General features: G+C 42.6%; 1 protein-coding gene across 2 annotated transcripts in view; it reads left to right on the top strand.

The window, feature by feature from the left end:
* Nucleotides 1–10,904, top strand: part of RNF40 (ring finger protein 40) — a 29,682-nt gene extending 18,778 nt beyond the window's left edge. For both annotated transcript variants that reach the window (XM_058182000.1, XM_058182001.1), the window contains exons 12-20: nucleotides 3,375–3,496; nucleotides 6,508–6,998; nucleotides 7,772–7,889; nucleotides 8,302–8,451; nucleotides 8,736–8,948; nucleotides 9,070–9,195; nucleotides 9,429–9,569; nucleotides 9,959–10,060; nucleotides 10,151–10,904. In XM_058182000.1, the coding sequence (XP_058037983.1) occupies nucleotides 3,375–3,496; nucleotides 6,508–6,998; nucleotides 7,772–7,889; nucleotides 8,302–8,451; nucleotides 8,736–8,948; nucleotides 9,070–9,195; nucleotides 9,429–9,569; nucleotides 9,959–10,060; nucleotides 10,151–10,327 (1,640 nt within the window). In that variant the 3' untranslated portion in view covers nucleotides 10,328–10,904. The remainder of the gene's footprint in view (nucleotides 1–3,374; nucleotides 3,497–6,507; nucleotides 6,999–7,771; nucleotides 7,890–8,301; nucleotides 8,452–8,735; nucleotides 8,949–9,069; nucleotides 9,196–9,428; nucleotides 9,570–9,958; nucleotides 10,061–10,150) is intronic.
* Nucleotides 10,905–12,113: the final 1,209 nt, after the last annotated feature.

Here is a 12,113-nt window from a genome sequence, read left to right as displayed (position 1 = left end):
CCAACGTTTTTCAGATTTGTCCTTAGACATTCTAGCAATTCTTGTCGGGGGTAGATGCCACCTGTAAAACATCTTATACAAATTCTCTTTAAATGCTGTCAACATCATTTTATAATTATACATCCACAATTTCTGCCAATCATCTAAATCTATCCCATGACCAAAATTCCTCCCCCAAGCAATCATTGTCTCTTTAACCTGTTCTTCCTCTAACTTGACCTCTAGTAAGCATCCATACAGTTTCTTTATCAGGTTGTCATCTGAACCTGTTAAAATCTCATCAAAACTCGTTAAGTTATAAAAGCCTTCTGTTTTAACATCATTATCATATCTGGATTGTATTTGCAAGTATGCAAACCAATTCACTGTTATACCCTCTGCCTCTAATTCTAATTTGGATTTTAACTCACCCTTTTCATTCAACAATTCATTATATCTAACAATATGTTCCTTTTAAAATGCTATTGAGTAAGAAAATGCCTCAATGGGTGAAACCCACATTGGAATTTTTAAGAAGTGACTTTTCTTAATCTTTTCCCAATTTAATAACAACATTTCTCTGACTATATGTCTTCTAAAATAACCCTGTGATTTAGCTTCTCCATACCATAAAAAGGCGTGCCATCCCAACAACAAATCATGGCCTTCCAGAGTTGATATTCTGTTATTTTTTAGGGTTATCTATTCTTTAATCCACATCATATTTGCTGCTTGATAATATAGTTCCCAACTGGGTAGCCCAAAACCACCTCTAACTCTCTTACTTATTATTGTAATAATTTTATTTTTATCCTTGCTTTTTTCCCTTGCTAAATATACTTCAGCATTGCTTTATTCAGCTCCTCAAAGTACCTTCTGGTCAATTTAATAGGTATAGTCTGAAACAAATACAGAATTCTAGGTAATATATTCATCTTAATTGTTGATATTCTTCCCAGCAAAGACAATTGTAGATGTTCCCACTTAGTCAAGTCTGCCAGAAAAGTTATTTTCTTTTAAAGTGCTAAACCTTGGAGTAAGATATATCCCCAAATATTTAACTTTATTTGCAATCTGCATCCCAGAATATTCTACCAACTCATTTTTTTGCTTCATCAACATAATTTTTGTCAAAATTTTCGTTTTGTCTCTATTAATTTTCAAGCCTGCCACTTTCCCATATTCATCAATTCTTTCTAACAAACAAATTATAGATTCCAAAGGATTCTCAATAATAAAAACCAAATCATCAGCAAAAGCTTGAAGTTTGTATTCTTCCTTCTGAATTTTCATGCCTTTTATTCCCCTTTCCTCTCTAATATTTCTATTCAATACTTCCAAGGTCAACACAAACAGCAGCGGTGACAGTGGGCAGCCTTGTCTTGTACCTTTTCCAATTTGAATCACATCCGTCAATTCACCGTTTATCATTATCTTAGCTGATTGTTTATAGTATACAATTTCTATTGCTTTAATAAATCTTTCACCGAAGCCCATTTGCTTCAATTGTAGGAAGATAAAATGCCAGTTAACGTCGTCAAATGCTTTTTGTGCGTCTAAAAAGATCGATGCCATCTGTTTTTCGGGATGAGCCTCATAATATTCCAAAGTATCCAAGACTACTCTCATATTATTCCTAATTTGTCTTTTAGGCAGAAATCCATTTTGATCCGAATGTATAAATTCATTCAAATATCTTTTAAGACGTTCTGCAAGTATTAAAGCAAATATTTTATAGTCTGAGTTCAACAGGGATATAGGTGTGTAATTTTTAACTTGATTTAAGTCAGAGTCCTCTTTTGGAATCAAAGTAATATAAGCCTCTGTCCAGGTCTCAGGTATTTTCCCTTTCTGCATCACTTCATTCATAATCTCTAAAAATGGGAGACCCAGTTGTTCTTGAAATGTCACATAGTATTCAACTGGCAATCCATCTGGGCCTGGAGCTTTCCTTTTTTTTTTTTTTTCAGCGCTTGCATTAATTCCATCATTGTTATATTTCCCTCCAACATAACTTCAATATCTTTAGGAATCTGAGGTAAATTTGCTTTATTCAAATATTATTTCACGTTTTCCTTATTGATTCCCCCTTCTTTATATAATTGCATATAAAAGTTCTATACAATTCTTTTCTTCTCTTCGTTCATAAATTGAATCTGGCCATTGCAATCTTCTAAATGTGAAATTCTATGTTTTTCTTTCTCTTTTTTAAGTTTATAAGCTAGCCAGCTACCTGGTTTGTTAGCATTTTCAAAATAATTCTGTTTTGCCCCTTTGATTTTTTGTACTAACTCTTCCTTTTCAATCAAAACCATTTTGTGTTTAATTAAATCCATTCTCATCTTAATATATATCTTCTCTGGAAGTCTTTGTAATTCTTGTTCCCATTTTTTAAAGTCATTAAACAGTTTCTTTTCCCTACATAGTTTATGAACAAACCGGTTACATATGCTTTCATTGCATCCCAACGGTTTTGTATTGAGGTATCTTCTTTTTTGTTTTCTTTGAAGAAAAAGATCAGTTCTGTCTCTATTTTTTGTGTAAGTTCTCTATCTTTTAGAATCATCGTATTTAAAGTCCATCTAGATCTTTTCCTTTGGCCTTTCCATATCAACATCATAGGGCTGTGGTCTGCCCAGATGTTGGCTTCTATATCAATTTTTCTTATATTGAAGCTCATTTCTGTTGTCATTCATATCATATCTATTCTAGACCAGGATAAATGTCTACTTGAGTAAAAGGTATATTGTTTCCTCTGCTGATTCCTTTCTCTCCATACATCTTTCAAATTCATTTCCTCCACCATTTTAAAAAAGGATTTTGGGAGAGTCTTTCTATTTTGCCCAGTTGTTTTCTGAGTGGACTCACTTTTAAATCATTTCTCCATTTTGTTGGGTTTTTAAAAATCATTTTAGTCATTTTCAATTGTTTAAACTCTGAAAGCTCTCTCTGGTTATTCTACACAGCTCTGAGATTCTTTCTAAGGAGAAGTGGTATAGATATTCTTTCAATGAAGAAATGTTGGGCTGGAACTCCCAATAGTCTTTTAAAAGAAATTATTTTCTTGTTTAACTTTGGAAATTTGGGGTTTCTAAATCCAGCTGGTTCGGTGTAGTGGTTCAAATGTTGGACCTGAAGGCAGAAACAGGATCTAGGCCTCCCTCATCCCCAGAAGCTCCCTGGGAGACTTTAGGTCCAGTTTACCTTACAGGGTAGTTGTTGTGGGAAAAAATAGAAGGAGGAGTATCATGTATGCTGCCTTGAGCTCCTGAATGAAAGATTATCTGAATAACAGATAAGGAGGAGAGATGCTGAGCACTCTGTGGAGAGCTGGGATGGCGAAAGTGGCTTAAACTCTTGTTCCTTCTCCCTTTGTCTCCCCTCTCAAATCCGAGGTCCCATCAATCGGGAGATGCGGCACCTCATCAGCAGCCTCCAGAATCACAACCACCAGCTGAAAGGAGACGTGCAGCGGTACAAACGCAAACTGCGGGAGGTGCAGGCCGAGATCATCAAGGTAGGTCTTGTTGGGGGAATGGCTGAAGGGAGGCCAGGCATCTGGTCGATGGGCTTTCACTCCACTCTCCTGCCTGGTTTGGATTTGGGAAGGACACCGTTCCACTTCTGAGCTCGGGACCTGAGGACTTGCAGGTCATCTTGATATTCTTTTATTTTCATTGAAAAAGAAATTGATGCTCAAAAGAATAGAATAGAATAGAATAGAATAGAATAGAATAGAATAGAATAGAATAGAATAGAATAGAATAGAATAGAATAGAATAGAATTTATTGGCCAAGTGTGATTGGACATACAAGGAATTTGTCTTGGTGCATATGCTCTCAGTGTACATAAAAGATACCTCCATCAAGGTACAACATTTACAACACAAATGATGGTCATAGGGTACAATTTAACACTTAATGATACAACACTTAATGATAATCACAGGGCACAAATAAGCAATCGGGAACAATCAATATCAATATAAATCATAAGGATTACCAGCAACAAAGTTACAGTCATACAGCCATAAGTGGAAAGAGATTGGTGATGGGAATGATGAGAAGATTAATAGTAGTGCAGATTTAGTAAATAGTTTGACAGTGTTGAGGGAATTATTTGTTTAGCAGAGTGATGGCCTTCGGGAAAAAACTGTTCTTGTGTCTAGTTGTTCTGGTGTGCAGTGCTCTATAGTGTCGTTTTGAGGGTAGGAGCTGAAACAGTTTATGTCCAGGATGTGAGGGATCTGTAAATATTTTCACGACCTCTTCTTGATTCGTGCAGTATACAGGTCCTCAATGGAAGGCAGGCTGGTAGCAATTATTTTTTCTGCAGTTCTAATTATCCTCTGAAGTCTGTGTCTGTCTTGTTGGGTTGCAGAACCGAACCAGACAATTATAGAGGTGCAAATGACAGACTCAGTAATTCCTCTGTAGAACTGGATCAGCAGCTCCTTGGGCAGTTTGAGCTTTCTGAGTTGGCGCAGAAAGAACATTCTTTGTTGTCCTTTTTTGATGATGTTTTTGATGTTAGCTGTCCATTTTAGATCTTGCGATATGATAGAACCTAGAAATTTGAAGGTTTCTACTGTTGATACGGTGTTGTCTAATATTGTAAGAAGTGGAAGTATGGAAGGGTTTCTCCTAAAGTCTACCGCCATTTCTACGGTTTTGAGTGTGTTTAGTTCCAGATCGTTTCGGTCGCACCACGAGGCTAGTCGTTCGACCTCTCGTCTATATGCGGATTCGTCATTGTCTCGAATGAGACCGATCACTGTTGTGTCATCTGAGAACTTCAGTAGTTTAACAGATGGATCGTTGGAGATGCAGTCATTGTATACAGAGAGAAGAGAAATGGGGAGAGCACACAGCCTTGGGGGGCCCCTGTGCTAATTGTACAGGTATCTGATGTGATCTTGCTTAGCTTCACCTGCTGCTTCCTGTTTGTTAGGAAGCTTGTGATCCACTTACAAGTCTGTTCCGGTACCTGTAGCTAGTTTAGCTTAGTTAGAAAAATGTCTGGAATGATGGTATTGAATGCTGAACTGAAGTCTACAAAAAGGACCCTTGCATAGGTCTTTGGAGACTCAAGATATTGTAGGATGTAGTGCAGAGCCATATTAACAGCATCATCTTTTGATCTATTTGCTCGGTATGCAAAATTTCAAGGGGTCTAACAGCGGATCCGTGATGGTTTTCAAGTGGGAAAGCACTAGCCTTTCAAAAGTTTTCATGACTACAGATGTTAAAGCAACTGGTCTGTAGTCATTCAGTTCCTTGATGGTGGGCTTCTTCGGCACTGGGATGATGGTAGAGCGTTTGAAGCAAGAAGGAACATAGCACATCTCTAGTGATTTATTGAAAATATGGGTGAAGTTGGGGGCCAATTGGTCAGCACAGACTTTTAAGCAAGAAGGAGTTATCTTGTCTGGGCCTGGAGCTTTTGCTGGCTTTTGTCTGTGAAATAGGTCCTGCACTTCCTTTTCTGTGATAACTAGGGGTTGTGAACTCAATGGGATGGGGTCAGTTGTAAGAGGCTTGGCTGTTGTTGGTGTGTCTGAGATGGGGGTTGTGGAGATAGGTGGCCGTAGTTTCCTTTCAAACCTGCAGTAAAACTCATTCAGGTCATCTGCCAGTTGTTGATTACCTTCAGCCTGGGAAGGAGGTTTGCCATAGCCGGTGATATTTTTAAGAGTTTTCCACATGTTTGCTGGCTCATTTGCTGAAAACTGATTCTTTAGCTTTTCAGAGTAGTTTCTTTTTGCTGCTCTGATCTCCCTTGTTAGTATATTTCTGGCCTGATTGTACAGCATTTTATCACCTTTTCTGTAGGCTTCCTCTTTGGAATGACGTAGCTGCTTAAGTTTAGGTGTGAACCAAGGTTTGTTGTTACTGTATATTTGCAAGTTCATTGTCGGTACACATAGGTCTTCACAGAAGCTGACATATGATGTTATAGTCTCTGTCAGTTCATCCAGGTCTGCAGAAATCTCTTCAAAAATATTCCAATCAGTGCAGTCAAAGCAGGCCTGTAGCTTTAATTTTGCCTCCTCCGTCCAGGTCTTCACTGATTTAATTGTTGGTTTTGTGGTTTTAAGTCTTCGCCTGTAAGCAGGTACAAGGTGAATCATGCAAGTGGCTTTTCACTATGAATGTAAAATCTAGCAGGCCTTACCATGGGCCTAAGTTGTGTTATAGCAGTTTGCTATCAACCATGGTGGTTTCCTCAGCTCCTGCTTCTTGTTCATCTCATGTTGCAGTCAGCCCTATACTCGGTGGAAAATGGAATCAATTTTTTTTGTGTATAGCAAATCTGGGCATTTGATGGTCTGTGGGACACATCTGGCCCTTTGGGTGTCCCTGTCCCGGCAGGGATGGGCAGCAGGGTGGTGGCGGCAGGGATGGCAGCCCTCTACAACAGTCCCAGTTTCTCATGTGCCCCCTTGGAAAAATGCATTGCCTACTCCTGGTTTTATAGTTTGCCTGCCACCTTGTTCTAAAGTGCCTGTCGGCTTGTTCTTTCTTCAGGTCCGCATGCAACAGAGTGGTTTTCCTTCTGGTTTGACCACTGCAGCCCCAGCCCCAGGGAACGAAGACTCCAGCCACCCTGGGGTAGCTCCTGTTAAAGAGGAGGAAGAAACGACATCCTCCGAAATAAAGAAAGAATTCAAGGAGGTGCAAATAAAGAAAGAACCCAAGGAAGAGGTGGTGTCTCCTCAGCTACTCGGGAGCACGGAGGGAGTGAAAAAAGAAGAAGAGGAGACCTCTGCCCCCCAGCCTCCTGCTCCTCATCCGCCGCCACCACCCCGTGCCAAAGAACCTGAGCGGTCCAAGGGACGTGGTGGAGACCGGAGTGTTGACCGTGAGAGGTCCCGGGATCGTGACAAAGAGGCCTCTTCCTCCTCCTCCTCCTCCTCCTCCTCTTCACGGGATCGGGAGAAGCAGAAAGGTGGTGGAGGTAGCGAAGACACTAAGAAGAAGGATTCAGATCTGCTCAAGCAGCTGCGAACAGAGCTGAAGTGAGCCTTTGGAAAAGGGAGGAATGGGCCTGATGGGTGGAGGCGTTGGGTGGGGTTGGGTTGGGCTTTGTTTCGTTTTTGAAACCAGGTTGTGAATAATAGTACATGGAACATAGAAGGGAGAGTGTGGGAATCTGCTTTGTTCTGTTCTATCTGGAAAGCACTTTAGACTGAGAAGGAGGAAAGTCTTACTTGCCTGGGAAGGATCTCTGCCCACAAGTTAGGCCCACAGTAAGGCCTGCTAGATTTTACATTCATAGTGAAAAGCCACTTGCATGATTCACCTTGTACCTGCTTACAGGCGAAGACTTAAAACCACAAAACCAACAATTAAATTTAGTGGAGCTGCTGTGTATTCACCCAAAGTAGGGAAGTGGTGTGCTGGAGTAGCAGAGGCAGGCCTGCTGCTTGGCCTGTATAGGAACAAGCCAACTCGATAGTGTGAATGTTGTGAGTGGAACCCTAGAGACTCAACTAACATTCTTTGAAGGTTGGCCCAGAAAGGAGACTAATTGCAAGGGGGGGGGGAAATCTGTCAGGAAGTTTTGCCTCCACTAGGTAGACCAAACCAGGAAATCATCTCCACAGGAACTGTTTCTCTTGAGGTTGGCTGTAAGTGGCAGAGTCCTGCATATAAGCACAAACCTTGTTGGTGCTTCCTCACCGGAAGTTTTAAGAAGCAATTGGACAGCCATTTGTCTGACACAGTGTAGAGCAGAGGGTTGGACTAGAACAGGGGCTCTTCTTCATCTGGATTCTGTTTCCTTTCACAGAAAGGCTCAGGAGAGCCAGAAGGAGATGAAGCTTCTCTTGGACATGTACAAGTCGGCCCCCAAGGAGCAGCGGGATAAAGTGCAGCTGATGGCAGCGGAGAAGAAGACCAAAGCTGAGGTGAGATGAGGGTGGGGCCTATAGGGAGACATGAGTCTTCCCAGTTCCAGTTCTTCTGCCTACTCTTTGTCATAGGAGACCTGGACCTGTGTATCACTCTAGTCTCTGAGTCTGCTAAGCTCAGCCCCATTAGAGGCTGCCAAGTTTCATGCACTTCAGTTCCATCGTATGTTTCAGGATCTGGTACTGGGCAAGACATTTTGACTTCATGAAGAAAATGGCCATAGCTTCCTCGTATAGGGAAGAACCTGCTTCCAAGAGAAGGATTGGCTGTGCTTTAGATAAATAACTTTATGGCATTTGTAATTGAGCTTGGTAGTTTGATCTGCGGGTATACTTGGAAGGGTTCTTCCCTGAGGGGTCCAAAGTGAAGGAGTTGCCCCTGCTTTCTTTGACTCATTTCTTTGGGCAGGTGGAAGAGCTGCGGGTGAGGATCCGTGAACTGGAGGAGAAAGAGAAGAAAGAGAGTAAGAAAATGGCCGATGAGGATGCCTTACGCAAGATCAAGATGGCTGAGGAACAAATTGAGCATCTGCAGAAAAAACTGGCAGCAACTAAGCAGGTATTTCTTTCTGGGAGGAATTTGTGCTGCCAGAAGCAATGTCCCAGAGCAGGAGGAGCCTAGAGAGCCTCTGAGGGTGGTTGCAACTTTTCAGTAACCATAAACTCACTTTGATTTGGTCCACTGGTTGCTGTGAAAGACCACCTTGATAGAGATGAGGCTCAGGGTCTGGAGGTTAGCATCTATAAGAAGCAGATCAGTCCAGAAGTTCCTCTAGATATTATTAGCAAGGGCTGGGCTGGGGAAATTCCAGTTCATTCCAATATTTTTTTTCGGTGGATCAGGAGGAAGAGGCTCTTCTCTCAGAGATGGATGTGACAGGCCAAGCTTTTGAGGACATGCAAGAGCAGAACATGCGGCTAAACCAGCAGCTGCGTGAGAAGGATGATGCCAACTTTAAGCTGATGTCGGAGCGCATCAAATCAAACCAGATTCACAAGCTCCTGCGGGAAGAGAAGGAAGAACTGGCCGAGCAGGTGCTGGCCCTCAAGTCTCAGGTAGGTAGTCACCCCACCATCAGCAGGCTGGGAGGATCAGAGCTTTGAAGGAAGAGGCCACTAAATGCGGGTGGCTACTGGAACATGTGCTGACCCTTGAGGATCTGATTGTTTTCCTCAGGTGGACACCCAGCTCTTAGTGGTGCAGAAGCTGGAGGAGAAGGAACGAGTCCTACAGGGCAATCTGGGCACCGTGGAAAAAGAGCTCACTTTACGCAGCCAGGCCCTGGAGCTCAACAAGAGGAAGGTCAGGAGCCAGTATGGGGGCTGCCAAGTTAGGAAGTGAATGTGGGCCTTGGAGGCACCCATTACTCCCAATAAAAACCCCAATTAATTTTTAGAAAGTAGAAAAAAGGACAGCCCTGGAAATCAGATTCCAATTGATGGGATCTCACAGGGAGCCTTCATAACCAGGGTTGATGGGGGAGCAACCTTTAGATGTTATGCGGATGGGGTTTGGATGCCATGTTCTGCTTGCAGGCGGTGGAGGCTGCCCAGCTGGCAGAAGACTTGAAGGTGCAACTGGAGCACGTGCAGGCTAAATTGAAGGAGATCCAGACCTTCATGGCGGAGAACAGGGCAGCCAAGGAGAAGGAGTCTTTCAACCTCAAGAGAGCTCAGGTAGAAGGGAAAAAGGGGAAGGCCATGATGTGCAAAACAGGCTGGTGATCTCATGGCTTCAGGGAGATATTCCCGAGGAGGCAGCCGCGGTTTATCGTGTGTGTGTGTGTGCGCGTGCGCGTTTGTGTTCCATGCTGGAGCTTATCCATTCATCTTCAGGTTCCTAGTTTACCCAGGTTTCCAATTTCTTGTTAGTCTTTTATGTTTTTTATGTTTTTCTAATGTTGTAATGTTTGTCTATCTTTGTTTTATATGCCATACAGTCACTTGATCGAGATGGCCAGTGTATAAATTTAATAAACAAATGAGCAAATAAACAAACAAACAAAGGGTACCTCTCTCCCCCTCTCCCTCTCCGGACTCATTGATGTGCCTGCTCTTCCTCCCAGGAGGACATATCTCGCCTTCGGCGCAAACTGGAAAAACAGCGCAAAGTGGAGGTGTATGCAGATGCTGATGAGATCCTACAGGAGGAAATCAAGGAGTACAAGGTGAGAAGAGCAGGAGGAGGGGGAGGCTTGTAAAGGAAGGGCAGCTGTTCCTGATAATGCCTCACCCCTCTGGTCTGTGCACATCCGCAGGCCAAGCTCACTTGTCCGTGCTGCAACACACGCAAGAAGGACGCCGTCCTCACCAAATGCTTCCACGTCTTCTGCTTCGACTGCGTCAAGACCCGCTATGACACCCGCCAGCGGAAATGCCCCAAGTGTAATGCTGCCTTTGGTGCCAATGACTTCCACCGGATCTACATCAGCTGAGCGGCTGGCCCCATTTCCCCTAACTTGCCCTCCCATTCATGAACTCCCTGGGGTGGAGTGAAGGTGGGAGGGGGTGTCTCATGATTTACCTTCTGAAGACCAGCCTTAGATCCACCAGGACTTGTTTCAGCTTTTTTGTTGGCTCCAGTCTGGGGATCCCTTGATAGCCATCTAAGGTACTCCTGAGGTCCTTTGTTCAAGTGGATCCCTTATCCTCAAAGTACCCACCCCCTTCTCTTCTCACTGCTGGGTGCCCTTCCTGAGGCTCATGGGTTTTCTTTTGGATAACATTGGATCCTTTCCCCCGGATCCTGAAGAACTTGGCTCCGTTGCGCTCTCCTTCCTTTTAGCCTTTCCTGAAGAGGCTCTTCAACTTGCCTTGGGATTTGGTGGTTTCCCTTCTAGCGTTTTGCAGATTTAACACAGGATTCTCCATAGCTGGCTGCTGGCAGCAGTCATGCAGTTCTAATGCCCCGTCTTGGAAATGGCATTATATTTTTTAAGAATTTCAAGAACTGCTTGAGTGTTTTGAAAATAAACACAGAGGTGGTCTACTCCTACAAGATTCCTCTCTTCATCTAAACCTAAGTGTCTGTGTTTTATTTGTGCACCGCGTTCTGCTCATTGGAGAATTAATTATTTACAGAACTATAAAGAGCTTTAGCTAAGGCGACTCTATGCGTAGCGGAAGAGCAGTATTTGCAGCCAATGCAGTAATTTATTAATATGCGATGACAGAAATTCAATACAAAAATGTAATTAATATTCCTGGCATAAGGAGCTCTACAGCATACAAGCCCCAAATCCTTCTAGGACTAAATTTTTATCAAATCCAGAAGGCCAGGAGTTATCTTTGCCTCAGAAGGGGGGAGAGGGGGCCTCCTGTTCTGGAAGAACATTTAGAGGCAAGGGGGCAAGAGCCCCTCCTAAACACAAACTTAGCTGTTTGGGTGAGAGAAGGATGGGTGGGGGGGAATGGAATTCAAAAGGAGCCATTCCTGAAGACCAAGGAGAGGTACAGTGATTGGAAGGATTTTGTGTCTGTGTGTGTATGCGTGTGTAGGTGTTTAGAAAACCAATGCAAAACATGAGATAGGGAAGAACAGGGTGTACTAGCAGTCTGCTATAAGATGGCTCCATTTATTTATTTTATATATAGCATATATTTGTTCAGGAGCTGCATGCTGCAAATGCAGCACTCCCTATTTTTGCAGTATCCAATCAGGATCAAAGCTATAGTTTTTGGATTCATGCTAGAGCCCATCCTCTGGGAACTTATTTATGTTAGACATTCTATTAAAAGTTCCCTGAGGATAGTCTCTAGCATGAGTCCAAAAGCTCGGAAGACTAAACCTCTGGCCCATTACCGACCCAAATTGGATCCTGCAACATGAGCCTGGGACACACATACTTGCCTTCACTTCCCATTTTTCCCTGCCACAATAACCCTGTGAGATAATTTGGTTACAAAAAACGAAAACAAAAATTTTCTCAATGGCGCCCAATGAATTTTCATGGATGAAGGGGGATTTGACCATTACTACACCAGCCTGGTGGCTTAAATGTTAGAGATGAGGATACAATTTGGAGCTGGTAAAAAAAAAATCACCAGAAAAAGGTGCTTGAATAGCAGGATCAACATTTTTTTAAATGCGCATATGGTTTCATGCTCATTTTTATAGGACTTCAATTTGTTCCACATCAGATCTGGGCTCACTTAATTGTTAGATTTTTTTATATTAGACATATTTTTTCTGTGAATTTCTGAGACCCTTAAAAACAGTCT

Source organism: Ahaetulla prasina, chromosome 4 (genome assembly GCF_028640845.1).
Source record: "Ahaetulla prasina isolate Xishuangbanna chromosome 4, ASM2864084v1, whole genome shotgun sequence".
Classification (NCBI taxonomy): domain Eukaryota; kingdom Metazoa; phylum Chordata; class Lepidosauria; order Squamata; family Colubridae; genus Ahaetulla; species Ahaetulla prasina.
Note: the sequence above shows the minus strand (reverse complement) of the source record. Positions and strands in the feature narration are given on the sequence as shown.